This window comes from Branchiostoma floridae, chromosome 18 (genome assembly GCF_000003815.2).
Source record: "Branchiostoma floridae strain S238N-H82 chromosome 18, Bfl_VNyyK, whole genome shotgun sequence".
Taxonomy (NCBI): Eukaryota; Metazoa; Chordata; class Leptocardii; order Amphioxiformes; family Branchiostomatidae; genus Branchiostoma; species Branchiostoma floridae.
This window is the reverse complement of record NC_049996.1, coordinates 13,019,444-13,037,540: the sequence shown is the minus strand read 5'-3', so window position 1 is coordinate 13,037,540 and position 18,097 is coordinate 13,019,444. Positions and strand designations below refer to the sequence as shown.

General features: G+C 38.3%; 1 protein-coding gene across 16 annotated transcripts in view; it reads left to right on the top strand.

Moving 5' to 3' along the window:
* LOC118405913 (dipeptidyl aminopeptidase-like protein 6) overlaps window positions 1–16,982 on the top strand; it is a 239,590-nt gene extending 222,608 nt beyond the window's left edge. For 14 of the 16 annotated variants that reach the window (XM_035805754.1, XM_035805758.1, XM_035805755.1 and 11 more), the window contains 10 exons: window positions 965–1,131; window positions 1,741–1,788; window positions 2,175–2,183; window positions 3,932–4,027; window positions 4,754–4,823; window positions 5,502–5,696; window positions 6,510–6,564; window positions 8,053–8,217; window positions 9,304–9,462; window positions 14,615–16,982. In XM_035805754.1, coding sequence (XP_035661647.1) covers window positions 965–1,131; window positions 1,741–1,788; window positions 2,175–2,183; window positions 3,932–4,027; window positions 4,754–4,823; window positions 5,502–5,696; window positions 6,510–6,564; window positions 8,053–8,217; window positions 9,304–9,462; window positions 14,615–14,737 — 1,087 coding nt within the window. In that variant the 3' untranslated portion in view covers window positions 14,738–16,982. Of the gene's footprint in view, window positions 1–964; window positions 1,132–1,740; window positions 1,789–2,174; window positions 2,184–3,931; window positions 4,028–4,753; window positions 4,824–5,501; window positions 5,697–6,509; window positions 6,565–8,052; window positions 8,218–9,303; window positions 9,463–10,855; window positions 10,986–14,614 lie in introns of all 16 variants that reach the window. The other 2 variants (XM_035805751.1, XM_035805752.1) reach the window with 2 other exon arrangements.
* The last annotated feature ends 1,115 nt before the right edge of the window (window positions 16,983–18,097 follow it).

Sequence of the window (18,097 nt, the reverse complement as noted above, 5' to 3'; positions counted from 1 at the left end):
ACCGCTTCTCTCGACTCTAAGCCGGTGCTACGCACTGGTAAAAAATTGGACTGACCAGCACTAGTCTTTGTCAAGGAATTAGCTGCTACTGTGACGTCGTGTTATGCATGTAGAACACCTTTGTGAGCAGTGGATCATAAGTTGAAGAATGTGTATGACGCCCACCGTCTCTTGTGAGAGAATATTTAGAGCGCACACGACACGACATCTGCAACATATGCTCCTCTGCTCACCAAGTCACTTTCTGCATAACGTGACGTCACAAAACCAGCTGATTGCTAATTCCTTGAGACTGGAGTTGATCAGTTCAAAATTTGGGTTAGTCCAATTTCTGTTGTGTTAGAATATGGAAATAGTTACAATATAGAAGTTACAGTTCTCGGATTCAGACTTTTACCAACACAAATAAAGTTTTAAAGTTAAGGAACTGAAGATTTGCCAAAAAGCAGTTACTCCAACCGGATACTTGAGAATATACAATCCTACCCTAACAGGAAAGGGGGACTATGTATCAAACTTTCCGACACTTGGGACATAGCATTCGCCCACCCAAGCCCCCTCCTAAACATAACGTTTATATCCTGTAAAACAACAGGAGCTAATAAACTGTGTCTTAGCCTTGATTCCCATTGAAATCCAAAATTGTCCTCAGCTGGACTTTGCCTAATCTTTGTTTTCCATTGGAATCCAAATTGTCTTCAGCCCGAATTTGTCTTACATGTTTCCTATTGGACAGCTAAAATTGTCTTTATTCTTAGGTGGAGTATAAAAGACCAGTTTCTTCTAGATCACTTCTGTGTCACTGAAGAAAGTTAGTGTATGCTATCTGAAACGTCTGACCGTTTCCAAAATCATATCCAGTTGCTTGAGTAACTGCTTTTTAGCATATCTTATTACCTGGATGTCTAATCTTCATCAACATGTTAAGGAACTGAAGATTGTTGTGTTGTGCTGTGTTGTGTAGTTACTTCCTGAGTACAGAGGTGCGTGCCCGCAGCAGACACCTGTACAGTGTGAGCATGGGCAGTGCCCAGGACAGGACGTGTCTCAGCTGTGGGCTCTATCCAAACTGCACCTTCTACGACGCCACCTTCAGCAAGAATCAGAAGTGGTACACCTTGCACTGCTTGGGTAAGACAACCAGGCTTTGGTTTCATAAGGCCTACCAAGAAAATTGTTGTGTTTCCTGTTTCAGTCCTTAAAACTAAGGGTCATTAGGTAGGGATCTTTTTTCTTAGGCGGGCCAAAACTCTAGTGATACATATTACAATACAGTTAAACAATGTAATCTGAATTACATAAGGACACTTGTCTTTCAATGTCAAACTTTAATTTTGTGCATAATAGATACATTTATCCTTCATTAGGACAAGTAGTGTTTTCACTTCAATAGGAAGCAGGCTGGATAAAAATTAAAACTGGAAAATATGTGACTCCACTGCCCACTCCAAAAAAGTCTAGGGTTGGCAGGTTTTTCTAGGCTAGGTAGGGAAACAGCAAACACAACTTTTTTTTTCCATTGGCCTGAGGCATTTGTACAGTCCTGACAAACTGTGGTGTCCATTGTCATTGTATTGAATGGATGCCACTGCATCTGTTTTCTAGAACACCACTGTATAAAACGTGGTTAAGACAAATTCTTTGTGTTCTAACTTACAGTTTAACTCTGATTCAGGATGACTTTTTACCAACACAGATGAAGTTCAAGTGAAGCTCATTTTCATTTTTTTTTGCCTTCAGGTCCAGCTGTTCCGAGAGTAACTCTGCACAGCACTACGGATGAGATTGGTATGTACCTACTCATGTTTCCCTGTCAGAGGAATGTATTAAATTTATAATTGTCAAAATACTCAATTCTGATGAAATGCACTGACTTCTTCCCTCCATCTTGAACTTTGAAGAGAAATGATTTTCCTGCCTATTCACAGACTAGACAGAACCAGAGATAGGGTGTAAATGCGCACTGTCAGTAGTGCTATTGCTTTGGATCGACTCATTGCTTACATTTCACTAAGTATGTTGGTGCGTATGACCCCTGTGCTATGAGGTGTTTCTGCCCCTCCCCTTTTTGCAATCGCGTCCTTCCATCTCTGATGCTATTCTAATGCTTTACTCATGCTATACTTCTGTCTAATACTGTGCTCGTGCTGTCTTCAATCTATTCTCAACTCCAGGCAGGAAAGGTGACTGTGTTTCTTTCTTAACATACATAAAATATGCAGGACAAAAATTATAGTTAGGCACTGTGAATATTTTAAACTTTTTTGTATGCAAACTTTTCCGTGAATTTTGAAATTTTCTGTACACAAAGAACACCTTTACCAGCAGACTTTTGATCAGTCCTCTGACCCATCTCAAGTTAAAATGACCTTTATCAACCCTCAACAAAGACAGGGACAGACTTCCAGGTACCTGTGACCCATTGCTGATATCAAACTTCCACTCAGGATACCTGACATAGAACATAGACTTCTGGTCATTTTTACTTGAGAAGGCTCAGAGGACTGGTTAAAAGCTTGTTGGTATACACTTTTCTTTGTGTGCAGAAATTCGGAGCAACATTGTCAATTTTGGAAGCTGAATATGAGAAATACAAAAATGTATAGTAATTACCACATAACTGCTGACTAACATAATTCCACCATTTAAGATATTGGGCACATCATCTAAATGAAGAATCTCCAAGATATGCACACTTACAAAAACAAAGTGTTTAAGACATTTTATATAACCATGCAACAATCTAGAGAACTAGAACTTGCAGTAGAAGATGACAAGGATTAAAGTTTATGGTCCCTTTTCAGAACAGGAGAGTTAGCAAAAAAACAACATCACGTTGTTGGCCACACATGCAGGTGGTAAAAAAATACCAACAGCATGTGCACCAAGACAATATTTAGCTGTTTTGATATGTCTCAATTGTGAACACTCTCTCTCAACCAAGAAACAAATATAGCTCTTTATATAACACGTTTCTTTGTCTACACAACCAAGTCGCCTTCCTCAGGGCATTTCTGATTGGTTCACAAAGTACAGACCATAGGTGTCAGCTGTTTTGGACTCTTGTCATGCGACAAGTACAAAATGTAGATGATACTTGTTGCACTGGTATCATCATGCTAGCTTCTTGCCAAAACGTTTGTATATAACGCTAGTTCACCTTTATCTGCGAGTTTACCTTTATCCGTTGTATACAAAATTGGAGTAATTAGGGATATCAAGTCGACATACGAGTGTTTTCGACTGGAATACTATGAAAATATTGCAATTTGAAACCAACGTCCGTCGACTAGATATTCCTATTATCTCGTTTCTAAATATAACGGATATAGGTTACCCTGCAGATAAAGGTTAACTAGCGTTACATGTACTGCACACCTTTATGTTTGGGACACAGCATTGTAAATGTGACATTAAAAATCTAATAGACAGTATGTAATATACTATATGATATCATGTGTTTTGGGGACTGCACTATTCTGTAAGCAGCAACACCTACTGTAAATGCAGAAACTTTTGCAGTGGTGTAATGTTCGCGGTTTTTGCGGTGGCCGCTTCACAGTGAACTTAAAACCACCGCGAATATTTTTCATAGCAGTAAGAGACTACAACTTGCATGGTACTACCGCGAACTTAAAACCACCGCGAAAAGTCCTATTTCACGCTACCGCGATATTAAATCCCCGCGAACTTAAATACATTTACAGTATGCTGAAGTGCAAGGTGAACCATAGTTGTCCTGAGAATTGTGACAGTTAGCCACTTGACAAACAGACATAAACATGATGGAATTATGGTCAACAGTTACATGCTACATCATAGACCTGGTCGTTTTGTACATGTAACAAATGTAACAAAAAAATTGTGCACTTTTTCTTCAAATATTAGCATGATTTGCTGGTTTAAAAGTTGTCTTGTCTTGCTTCCTCAGTTGTTACACTAGAGAGTAATGGTGTTTTGAGGAAGCGGGTCTCTGCCACCCAGTGGCCAACATATAGATATCGGGATTACACCATTGATGGGAACAGTAAGTAACATTGTTTAAAATTATTTTGTACATTATGTAACATTCAGTATGATTGTCTTTTTACCGTTTTAGAGTGTCAACATTGCTCTGAAGTGGAGATGAGGGTTGATCAATAAGTATGGGTGCTCACCAAGAAATTAGATGCTGAACTCAGATTTTTGGAGCACATTTCATTTGAATGTTTATTTCATTCACTCACTCACTATCCATCAATTTTATTGAAATTTCCATATCAATTGGAGTGCAAGACAAAACAGGTCACCTCTACAAGTTTTCTCCCTGAAGTATTCCGTGAATTTAAGATCATTTTGTCATAACTTTCAAATGTCCATTTAGGATGATATTATGCAAATACAGATCTCGTTATAAGTTTCTGTGCTGTTATCCAAAACTTTTGTGAAGACGTTTATACCATCCAAAATAAATTTACGGTGTTTAATCGAGTGTATTTGATATTCATAACTATACATTGGTTTCATGCTCTTCCCTTTTTCACACCAAAAATTAATCACTTTGAGAATACATGTACTTGATTTTAATTTGAATAGTTCAGTTGACGTAATTAGCTTTTATCATAACACATCAGTTTTAAAGGCAAAGCTTAATCATAATCATACCAAACAACAAATTCCACCTATGTGGTATGTGTATGTATCACGCTTGAACTGTTGTTTGAAGCTAATTGATGTATTTGAGCTGTAAACAATTTTGTCCATCTTTTTTCAGCCTACTGGGCGGAGATGATCCTTCCTCCTGACTTTAGTGAAGACTCCAAGTATCCAGTTCTGTTAGACGTGTAAGACAGTGTTTTATCACTCTATATGTAGTGTAAAGCCTGGCCAGGGTGCCATCCGATTACTTCCAGGCAGGACGGAATTTTGCCCATTCCGTCCTCTGTGATGGACAAAAGTTGATAAAAAAATTATGTAAAGATATAATAAAACTGTCTCCCTTGTGTATTTTCACCAAAACAGATGCCATTGAGCAGCTTAGTCTACCAGTAAAATATACACCTCAAAATGTAGGAAATAGGGTTTCAGAGGGTCTAGATTTCAAAATTTTCCTGGTAACATGTCTGAACCCCCCTAGGAACGCTGCAACCTCTTGTGCCTTGGGTGCTTGATAGTATTCAAAATCGAGGGGACAGAAAGTGATTTCAGGCTGGCTACAACCCTGCTTAATGTTTTCAAAGCAGTGAGGATATGGAGGCACCCCGGTAATATAGATCTAGCAAAACTCTGTTAATATTAAATAACAAACTTTGAACCAATCTGTTGATCTCCATAATATCACAAATACAGGAACTCAGAAGAAGGGCATATTTTTTCTCCTGAAAATCTTTTCAGGGTAATTTTGCAGGGCTCAGTGGCTTGGCATTCGCCAATCCCTTAAAGATATTTGCAATTAATGAGAGAGCAACAGGAAAAATATTGTTCCAATTGATATAACATAGTATTACAACATTACATCTTAGGTATGGAGGCCCCGGCACTCAAAAAGTCCAGGAGACTTACAGAGCCAACTGGGCCACCTATCTCGCCAGCACGGAGGGAGTTATTGTGGTCAGCTTTGATGGGCGTGGCTCTGGTTACCAAGGCGACAAGGTTCTGTATGAACTGCACGAGAAGTTTGGAACAGTGGAGGTCAGAGATCAAATCTTTGTAGCCAAGTAAGTACTACTTCTTACTTTCATTGTACAAATACATGATGTAGCTTATACCCCTGTCACATTATCCATGATCTTCGGGTGTATCGATGGAAGATCAGCCATATTTTAGGTTGATGAGGGTTGGGCGTATTTTTCACCTGAAAACTGTAACGTCCCTGTCACATATAAGCCATGCTTTGTACCTTGTACAATTGTTGTGCAATAAAGTTATTATTATAAGCCAGGCTCGGTCAATTACCGCAGAATCGCCGTCCGATCGATTTCGGACGAATGTGATGAGTATAAGTAGTTATGCAGGTTTTAGGTTAGGTTGATTATTGAACTGTTTCCAGATTGGTGCTACAGCTAATAAAGTGCCATCACAATATGTCAACAAACTTTAGCCAAATCTTTTTAATGCCAATAATTTGCTGAAGTTTCCAGAGAAAGAAGGCATATTTTTCACCTGTCATCATAACATATACTGTAACAATACAAAGTACCCTGCCACATTGAAAAGAGCTCATTACTATATCTACAAACATTTATGGATGATTCCTAATATTGTGCAATTTAACAATTAAGAGGTCATATTGCTGCCAAGTAGTAGTTGTACGGTAGAAGTAGTGAGACAGTATTCTACATTTTAGACTGCAAAATTTCTTTGGATTTTTCAGTTTGAAAGATAAAATTATTAATTGTACATGACTTGTATACAAAGATAATGACATTGAATGATGGCACAGACAGTTCATGCAAATGATTATGAACAGACATTATAATTAAAAGAATTTCGATACCATGCCTGATATAATTTTTTTCGCCCTCTTTCAGGGAACTTGCAAAGATAGATTATATTGATGAAACAAGAATCGGGATCTGGGGATGGGTAAGTACTGTTGATATATAAAGACGTATCATACATTATTTAAGAACCTCTTAAAAGTATACAATAATTTCCAAAAATAATTTCATCAGGTTGGTACTAGATCATAGGACATAGGAGTTTTCTTTTACACAACCAGTTTTTCTCACCTACTGACGTTTCGATGTCTGTCAGACATCTTCCTCAGAGCTTCTAACTGATTCTCACCGCTTTATGTAGCCATTGTAGGTATCTCTTTTGCGGCGAGAACACTATCCCAAATGTGACTGTGTTTAATTACCAGATTCCCTGCAAGAGCTTCAATGAAGTGTACATAGGGAAAACGGGAAGGACCTTTGGGACCAGACTTGAGGAACACAAGAAAGAGACTGACAACTTGAACACTACAAAATACACTTAGTCTAGATCCCAGAAAAGACAGGCAGAGAGAGAAGTCTACTTAGACAAGAAATCCACGCCCAAGGGGACCACGTTACTAGGAAGAACTGTGTTTTTGACTGTGAGGGGGCCAAGGTTATATAGAGAAGACAACAGACGAATCCGTTGGATTAAAGAAGCAGTCTGGATAAGGAAGTCCACCACAGTGAGGAACAGGGACGAAGGGGGGGTACAAACTCAGCCACATTTTGGATAGGATTTTTGCTGCAAAAGCGCCACCTACATCGGCTACATATAGCAGGGGGAAGCCAAACTCCAGTTAGAAGCTCTGAGGAAGATGTCTGACAGACATCGAAACGTCAGCATTAGCAAAACTGGTTGTGTAGTAGAAAAACTCCTATTTCCTCTTACAATAATGCCTCATATGTACATGTTTTTGAAACAAGAAATGACGTGCATTGTAAAAACAAAGTTCTGAAATTTTCTTGCCCAAACAGTGTTTATCATTGCAGGGAAAATTACTGAACCTTTGCAGACAGCCGACTAAAGAAATTAGCCATGATGCTTATTACACGAAGGCATCATAATTGTAAAGCATGTATTATAAAGAATTTCTATATGCTTCTAAATTATACATGATTTAGGATATTGTGATCAACTTAAAGCTTTACAGTGGCATGAGATATATCTTATAATTTATTGCAAAAACGCAAAGGAATAGACTTGGAATAGAACACTCCATTGTCGATGCCATCATGATCAGGCTTAGAAGACTAACGTGTTTCGGACATGTAGTAAGAAGACCACCAAACACATTAGTCCACAAAGCTTACTATCAAGATTTCTAAAAACCAAGGCCATGGGGTAGACCCCCGAAGCACTGGAGGGATCATATTGCAAAGGATATTGGACAGAGTATCAAGTTCGCAGAGACAAGTGCATAGGACCGTGCAACCTGGAGACTTCTAACGGAGAGGAGCAAGGGGCCAGTCCCTGGCCTAGGCACTTAGGCAGTAGGCACTGGCCATATACTTGAATTACTCTTTGCCTGGATTTAGTTGTTCTTACATTTTAGTACACTTGTAAGTATAACTATGATTTTTTTTCTTGCAGTCATATGGTGGCTATGTGACAACAATGGTGGCTGGAGAGGGCGATGGTGTGTTCAAGTGTGCGGCAGCTGTAGCGCCTGTCGTGGACTGGAGGCTTTACGACTCGGTGTACGCTGAACGGTACATGGGAGACCCACATCACCCCAAAAACTCCAGGGCTTATGATGTGAGTTTGTTCTCAGCACAGTTATTACATTATTCAATGTATGCTTCATATCTAGAATGAAAATCAAGCAAAGTAAAAACAACAACTTGTGTATTCCATATCACCAAGGTGACTGCCCCACTGTAGCTACTGTAGGATCACCTAAAGGTCAGAGTGCAATCCATCCTGCGATAAGACAGGGACTGAGGGTGATGCAAAATACACAAATTGTTATGTTTTAAAATATGTCATATTTATTGAAAAAAAAGCACAAATTTCAATGAAATTGTGCCGAATGTTGAGTAAAGTGTCCGTGAACAAAAAATTGTAACAATAACAATTCTAATATCTGAATCTAATATTCAAGTTTTTCATATCCCTGCACCTTAGTACATGAAGTGCATGAAAATTATTCTGTTGAAGCCAGTGCAATTTGAAGCCCATGCAATATAAAAAGATATATAAACTTTACTTAACGGTACTTGCCTAAAAGATACTAATTTTCAGCTGTGATTCATGAAATTTAGTAAATCATTTACTGTCTAGTATGTTTTTAATGAATGGGATCCAGTGCCTAATGCATTACTGACACATACTATAGACTCCTGATATAGCTGTTAACCAACCAAGTGTCTGAAAAATTAGTACAAACTTATATTTCCTACTTACTGAGCTACATTTTTAAAGCTACATTGGGTGTGTCATTGACCTACGGCTAAGACTAGTCCATAGGATCAAGATTATCTCGGCAAGGAAGCATCCCATTGGCATTAGCGGTTTTCATCTTCCAATAGCGCGCAGAGAGACCTTTCGAATGATATTAAGTTTGCCCGGCCGCAACTTGAACCCTAACTTGGAATCGCGTTATTAAGGCATCACCCTACCCCTGACTTACGGCGCAGACTAGCGGTTATGCCATGACTAGAGTCCATAGGATCGAGATTAATCAGATAATCTTAATGGTTATTCCGTCATAGTCTCATCTGCAACAGCCATACAAAAAATCATGATACAGTATGGCCACAAAATTGTCACTGCACTTTAGGCTGAAGAGAAGACAATTGCAGTTTTGCATTAGCCACAAGTCACCATCTGTTCCCTATCCAGGCTGCCAATGCGTATTCCGGCCATAGGATCAAGGAATTCAGCAAACTGGAGGGGAACTTTCTGGTCATCCATGGCACTGCTGATGACAACGTCCACTTCCAGAACACAGCCCTTCTGAACAAAGCCTTAGTGGAGAATGACATAGACTATAGAGTACAGGTGAGTTAGCTGATTTTATCAATGGTTACCTAACTTATCAAGTCATAGTCAACAGTTGATAGTGATTTCAACTTAGGGCCACACCAATTTTATTTGTTGTTTCTTGGATTTTTTCAGTGCTCCTAAAACATTAATATACAAATTGTATCCAGTTGTTAATCATTGCTGCGAAAGCAATCTTCGCAAAATGTAGGGTTGCACAAGTTCTAGACTTTGACAATTTTTTTGGAAGGTGCTATTTTCAATGTGATTGGTGGGGTGGTCTGTGGTTAAGCTAAGGGCACAACCCACCATACTTGCTGTCTATGTGCCAAGATGTGGGCAATCTTTTGGGATCCATAAGTGGTAAGTGCCGCCTTTATACGAACTCGTAGGGAATCCGACGGATTTGGGATCACACAGACACGCCGTAGAACTTCACGTGCAGGCAAAACTTTGTGTGCCATCGGGCTGCGGATTCGCCCCTTGTATGTGCTAGTATCGTCGTCGCGCCTGCCCTGTACAGCCTAAACGTTTTCAGAAATACGTGGCGAACGTGGCCTTTGAAAAAAGGTCTTTGGACAAATTGCACGTACAGCGGGTTGTGCCCTTAGCTTTAGATATGTGATGTTGTTACTGATCGTTTTGTACCCTTCCTGTCAGTGTCATCACAAGAACTATGGTGATCCTTGTGGCTGGTGTGTGATTGGTTGTGGTTCAATGTTGTGATTGACATGTGTCACTGTGTTCAGTGGGTACACAACAGGGTATCCTTAATGCACAATATCATATTTTTATATATGATATAAAAATTATGATTAATGTACACACACACCACCCCCACCTCTGATATGGGGCAAGTTTCAGACAAATCTTTGGGACATAAAATGGAGGAACTCAAAGTATCTTGAACCAGATAAATTCAAATTTATGATTTATCTCAGATTCTTTGTTCCTTAAAGTTTGTAATTTTCCATAAATCAAGGACTTTTATACATTATGTCATTACTCAGGGGACAGTTAACTGTGTTTGTGAACTTTCTCCCTACAAATTTACAGCAAACTTAGTCTAAAATCTAAGTTGAGTTTGTTTTTATTTTAAGACTAGATTCAAACTTGCCTATAAATGATAAAGCACCAATTCACCTTTATTCTTGGGATAATGTTAACCTATATCCGTTGTTCATAAAAGGGGTTTTAGATATATTAAGGATGGTGGTTTCAAATTGCGATATTTTCACAATGTTTCAGTTTGAAAGCACCCTCCGTCGACTTGCTATCACTAAATGCCTGTCTTTGAAAATGACAAATATAGGTTACCCCGCGGAGAAAGGTGAATTCGTGTTACAGTCCGATGTGTGTATGAACGGTAAGGGTTTGTTTACTCATGATTGTTTGGTTTTCTTACTTCCAGCTGTACACAGACAAGGCACACTCGTTGCTTGGTAACCAGACACAAAGGCATCTGTTTCAGCTTTTGGCTGATTATTTCAAAGACTGTTTCAAGGTCCCTCTGGACGGGGTGGAGTTATGAAGTCCCGCAGGTTACATGTCAATCAATGGTTGTGTTCAAGCCTGTTGTCAGTGTTCATTCTCTCAGCTGTTGACAACTTTCGTTTTAGTTTCCTTTAGAAAATTTAACATTTGATCAAGTTTAGCTCTTACTTTCATTTTGATATCAATTTCACCATTTCACTAACAAAAAGTGCTCCAATGGGAATTCATTTGTCCCAGTGTTTTTTTGTGAGAAATAAATGATACAGATAAGAGGTGCTCTGTTGAACGACAGCTATATCTGCTAGCATTTATTACCAATATATAGCCAGGTGCCACGGACCAATCAGAAGGCCCTGTTCCATGTTGGTTATGACGCCGTAACACATAGATTCCGGCCAGTCCAGTGTGTATCGCTCCTTCTGATTGGTCAGAATGCTATTCGACACCAACTGGTGGTCATTAACCCTTAATTATACACTCGAGTCTAGTATAACTTTTTCAAGTGGTTTGCATTCTCATACAAGTATCTTTATCAAGTCGTCTGGAAATAAGGACACAAACAACAAGAACTTGCCCTCAACAGTTGCCAAAATGTTGGCCAAAAGTTTTAAAGGTTGATGATGTACATGTACTAGTAAGAGCCCTGTTGACATTGATGTTTTGGAGAAATTATTTTTATCTTTAAAAGATTCCAGATTTTAGCATTTTCAAAGTATATTCGTTTATTCGTTTATTCAGAAAAAACAGTATTGTATTTCTTGTTGAAAAAAGGCCCAATGTTACAATAACAGTTGAATGGATCATTGACATTTTGCTTGCACTCCCAAATACTGTACATACATGTAATACTGTAAGTGCATTCAAATTTGCAGGGATTTATTTTCGTGGTAGCGGCAAAAAAGACTTTTTACGGTGGTTTTAAGTTCCTGGTAGCACCCGGCACTGTACTTTGTAATACTGCCATGGAAAAATTTTCTTGGTTCTATGTTTGCGGTGAAGCGGACACTTAAAAAAACGCAAACATTAAACCACCGCAAAAGTTTCCGCATTTACAGCATCACTCACACTGTAAAGTTCATTATAAGAAAGCAGATAAAGCTGTCTACCCAACAGAAAGCCTATCTCACTCTGGCATGACTTTTTTCACGGAGCATTTGAAAAACAATTTCAAAACGAATTTGGTTCAACAGCGTTGACCTAAATCCATACATGTTCCAACACGACTCATTCTTCATAATTTTGACATCAAAGTCGAATATGTCACCTCTGTTGGGACAATTTCCACACTACAAAAACTCCTGGGTAAGCTCCGGTCTGTGTACTAAGTTGTCTTTCTCTGATACTGACACTCCGTACTGCACTTGGAGGACTGTGGCCGTGCTAACTGTGTAACTGTTCTGTATATAGCAGCTGTAAGGACCTGTCCACACATTACACACTACTGCAGGGCACACAGCATGATATACAGTTTATCAGGACATCCACTCAAATACTGCTTTTTGTTTGGCTGTTGTTTTGAGCAAAACCCTGTGGAATTTGCTTGCATGAAGGCTGCAGTATATCAACACAGCAACACTGCTGAAATTCTCTGCCAGTGATAATGGCATCACCTGAAACTTGTCAAATTTACGCATGGCTTTTTGTTAAGCTTAATGCTGATTCAAGTATATGGATGACATCTTCTGTGAGCATATCGATTTAAAAAGAGTTGCTTTATTATGAATATTATGAAATCTAAAAATTGCATCATTATGAAATCTAAGTGGTCTCAGGAAGGTTGAGCAAATGACAAAATATGTGCACAGACTATAGTATATCGAACACTAGATTCATTAATTTTTCTTTCCCATCAATTTCATTTACTTTAAACTTGACTTTCTTTGCAAGTAGCATTCTATAGGAATTGGACATTGTTTTCTGCTTTCTGATATTTGTTGCAATCCGTACCATATACATTGTATTTGGATATTTTGCAACTGCTTTGTATGAATTAGGATATGGTCAAAAACATGTTTTTCAAAAAGAAGGAAAATTGATGCGCACATAGATGTCATCCATATTATTGAATTAACATGGCTTAAAGAAGTTGAAATATTAAATGCACCTTTAATGCAGACACTTCATATTCTATGATATCTTCACGAAAATCGTTGGTTGCTGGAAATGTGTTGCCTGATGAACGTATAATCACCTGGCGTGGCCTGCACTATATGTACCTCATTACTGTCTTGTTGCATTCCAAGGTGATTAATTGTGCTCATTGTTCCAGCAGAATAAGTTGATCATCGTCTCTCTTCTCTCCCTTCCTCCTGTGCCCTTCTCTGTCCAACAGGCATTCTTTACGATGATTCGGCAGGTCAGGTTTTAAAAACACGGAGAAACAATTTTTCAACTAGAGAAACACGCATCTTTCTCACTCTCTCTATATGTACGCCTGTAGCGTGCTGACATCCTATACAGGGCTGGACAAGTTTTAGAAATTTTCATTATGATAGAAATAATTCTACCGCCCAAAACCAACATTTTACTGGCCCAAAACTTAACTGATGTTGACTGTATTGTTTCCTTCATCATTTAAAAAACACTGAATGCATGTAATAATGTTTTAACAACAAGACTAAGGTGTTAGGATTTTTCTCCTTCTTGCTAAATTTACTCTTTCATATTTGTACATGAGATTGTTCATTTATATTTGAGAATGAAAATAAGCTTATTCTAGTATCTTGCTTTATTGGTGTCTGACAAGCTTCTAGGGCTGTTCAGTTTGGTAAGCCACTCGGAGCATGATTTAGTCAGGCTAGTGGACCAATGTATACCCAGGCCAACCCATGAAAATATCATGACATGGAAAAATTGCACTTATCAGATCAGGAAAGTCTTAAAGGACATTCACTCATGGCTTATCTGCACTTTCACTTAAAAAACACAGACTAATAACCTTGTCTAACCCTGTTACAGTTAGCTCATATTTCCATTCTAATAGTAGCTGGCTACTTGTTTATTTATTTTTGTTTGGTTACCATTAACAAATACATGACAACCAGGGTGGCAACCATGCTTATGTATGGAGCAACACCACTTAACTATAACTAAGTACTAGTAATACTGATAGTTTATAGTACCTACTCTAGTTTTCTTTCTTCATTGCTCAATCAATTTACAGATACATATATTGCTTTTTCAAAGTACCTGTATTTGGACTGTCTTTTTAAAACAGATTTTCAATGGAAGTAAAATACCGTTTTGTCTGTCAGAAGGAATGAAGATGGCTATAGACAGATTTTTATCCAAAGTCTTCTATTAAACGTCTAAGTTTTCATTTTTCATTACTCAAGCAATTTACATCATGACATTGCTATTTCAATGTACCTGATTTGAACTGTCGTTTTAAAACAGATTTTCAATGGAAATAAATACCGTTTTGTCTGTCAGAAGGAATGAAGATGGCTATAGACTGATTTTTATCCAAAGTCCACTATCAAACATCCGAACGTCAGTCAGCCTTAGGAAAATGTGGCCACTGCCAATCCTCCTATAGAATGCCTTTGATCTACAGAATCTGATGCAGCGTTGTTGTGGTGTCGTGATGGCTTGTGCTCTGATTGTGCTGTGGGCTGCCCTCCAAAACCTCCCGGTCGTTTCCTCCCCCTGTAACCTGTCCTCTCCATCCTTTCAGTTCTACACTGACCGAGCGCACAACCTACAAGGACAGAAGACTAAGAGGCATCTTTACAGACTCCTCAGTAGCTATTTTCGTGTTTGCTTCGAGGAGCCAAAGAAAGAAGGTGACGATGAATAAGGAGCATACCAATCTCAAATCTAGAGGAGTCGAGGTAAAAGGTGATCTCTTAATCAACTGAAAAAAATTAACGACTGTGACAAACGAGAGAGGTGATAGAAGTTTGGCATCGACTAAGAACGGGAGGCAACATGCTTGGAAAGGGTAAAGGTCAAAGTTGAAGTGTGACGAAGACCCGACAAGAAGAAATTGGTATATTCCCTGCGGCTTTGTTTCTCAAGGACACGCGAAGGTCAACACTTTAGGGCGGCACTTGAGCATGATGTTGGTTGGACGACCTTTGTTACATTTGGGACAATAGCAGAGATTGCACTCCACTCAACGTACTAATAAGTATAACTTATAGACAAAATTATCATAGATAACATGTATTATCAACATGGATGTAAGGGGTTTTCGACAAGTTATAGTCAAACTTTCTGTATCAAGAGCAAATCTGGTGACTTGTTAAGCAAGGCATAATGAAGCAGTGAAAATGAAAAGTTGCATATCAAGTCTTTCTATGATGTAATTGTGATCATATATCATTCGTTGACACTTGTATAATGTACATACTAGGAAAATGTGTGGGATTAAGTTTGATCAAATTGATATGTGTGTTATGGACTAAGATCTTGGATTTCTGCTATTTTTATTCTTGGGTTGCAAGTATTGGATTAGTACTGATTTCTAATATTTTTAATTCAGCAATATAGCTGAGCAAAGAGATATTATAAAAATATAAGATTCAAGAAGGTATACAATATGTAGGGTATATACAACAACAGTCTGTAACTGTTACTATTAATTTTAAAGTGAAAATGTAAATAATACCAATTATTATTTGGTAAAGCATGACATAGAAATGTACCCCTGATCCAATGGAAAACATCAACATTTCCCTGCAGAAAGTGGCATGTAGACTTGAGCTTTTAACAACATTTTTGTTAAATGGTGGTATTTCCCCTTCATACTGTTCTCAAGTGGTAACAATTATATGGATGTGACGTCTGCAGAGGATTTAGCCTTTCCTACCACATAGTGTGCACCTATGTATGGAAAAGTTCCAATTTTTCCTATGAAAAAAATTGCAACTTGGAATATTATATGAGATATATCAAGAACAGAAAATCATGATACGTAAGCACAAAATATATATATTATGGAACAATATAACTTACACGGGACTGTGCAATACATAAGATTGACAAAAGCATGATTCAGATGTACATGTACATAGTGCTATTGATATAAAACACCCTATACCGAGTATTTCCTTATTCTAATCACTGGAAAAGGGATAGAAACAATGTTTTGAGTCATTTAGTTCTTTTTACTTCCACAAATATAATAATTATTGTAGCGTTTGGTATTGTAACTTTGACATTCTTTCCGTGTCCTTTCATGGGTAAAATTCAAATATTGTACGACTTAGATATACAGTCACGTAAAAAAGGTCAATTATACATACTACTACTACTATGAATTCTGCCTTTTAAAGTGTTTTCATTCTACAGGTAGTGTCATTCTAAATTGAGTAAGATTTAAAGAAAACCTGTCAGAGTCCATTCCAAGTCAATGAGAGGGCTGTCGTTGTCATCAATTAAAATGTTTTCAAGTCTTTGTAACTGTTGGTAACATTTTAAATGGATCATAGGGCTGTGAAAATCAAGGAATTCTCACAAGGTGTGCTGAAATACGGCTGGATGCCTCAGTACAAAGGGCAGACAGTAGGGTCGTCTTAGCACCAACGTTTATGCAGGCAATAATCTACTATTTAGAAAACGGTGCAAATTTCTGTCAATTTCTTAAAGTGAATTCAAAGAATCACATAGATGTTTGAAAAGTATTATAAATGAAGCAATTTTTGGACAGTCGTTTTCAAAATTATCTGAATGAATACAAATAGATTAAAATTTCACATTCTTTTTTATAACTACTTTTACTTAGATGTTCTCTTATTGAAAATAATTCAAAACTATTATATTACAAATATTATTGAAAATGCCTCTTAGTGACTTGGGATGGACCCTACGTATTTATAATATGAATTCAAGCACAGTGCACCCATGCTAAAGTACTGTGTACCGCTTGTCAGTATACAACGCTGGTCCTATGGATCATTAAGAATTTCCTATATAGCTATTGCTGTACAATAGTCCACGTTTTGTACATAGACGGTTTCTACACGATTGTGTAAGTGTTCATTGTTTGCCCTGTTTGCATGTTTGTGAAATCAGAAAAAATAAAGCATATGCTGTACTTACATGTTTTAGAGTGTGGAGTATTATCTTGTGTCCCTGAATTTAATTTTAACATGTTTTAGATAAGAAAGTTTACCAGAATCAGCTCAAGACATAGGGTTGATAACATTCGGAAGGTAACAAATACTCAAGCATCTTTATAAAATTTGAAAACGGTCAAATATTGCAGTCAATTTTTGTCAATAACTGAACAAACATCTGGATTTACCAACCTTAAATCAGAAGTCTGAATTGCTATGTCGAAGTTTTAAACTTCCATTCAACACTACCAAATTGCTTACCTTGATTTTTCTTAGGAGTAGGAATATATCGATATGTTAATATGAGTAAAAAATAAACATGCCTGTCCCTGGTGCTAAAAACCATCCACACACAAATAAACAGGCCTGTCCCTGGTGCAGAACACCATCCACACACAAATAAACAGGCCTGTCCCTGGTGCGGAACACCATCCACACACAAATAATCAGGCCTGTCCCTGGTGCGGAACACCATCCACACACAAATAAACACACCTGTTCCTGGTGCTGAACACCGTCCACACACAAATTAACACACCTGTTCCTGGTGCTAAACACCGTCCACATACAAATAAACAGGCCTGTCCCTGGTGCGGAACACCATTCACACACAAATAAACAGCCCTGTCCCTGTTGCTGAACACCGTCCACACACAAATAAACACACCTGTTCCTGGTGCTTAACACCGTCCACATACAAATAAACAGCCCTGTCCTTGGTGCTGAACACCATCCACACACAAATAAACACACCTGTTCCTGGTGCTGAACACCGTCCACACACAAATAAACACACCTGTTCCTGGTGCTGAACACCGTCCACACACAAATAAACACACCTGTTCCTGGTGCTGAACACCGTCCACACACAAATAAACAGGCCTATCCTGGTATTGATACCATCCACACACAAATAAACAGCCCTGTCCTTGGTGCTGAACGCCATCCACATACAAATAAACACACCTGTTCCTGGTGCTAAACACCGTCCACATACAAATAAACAGCCCTGTCCTTGGTGCTGAACACCATCCACACACAAATAAACACACCTGTTCCTGGTGCTGAACACCGTCCACACACAAATAAACACACCT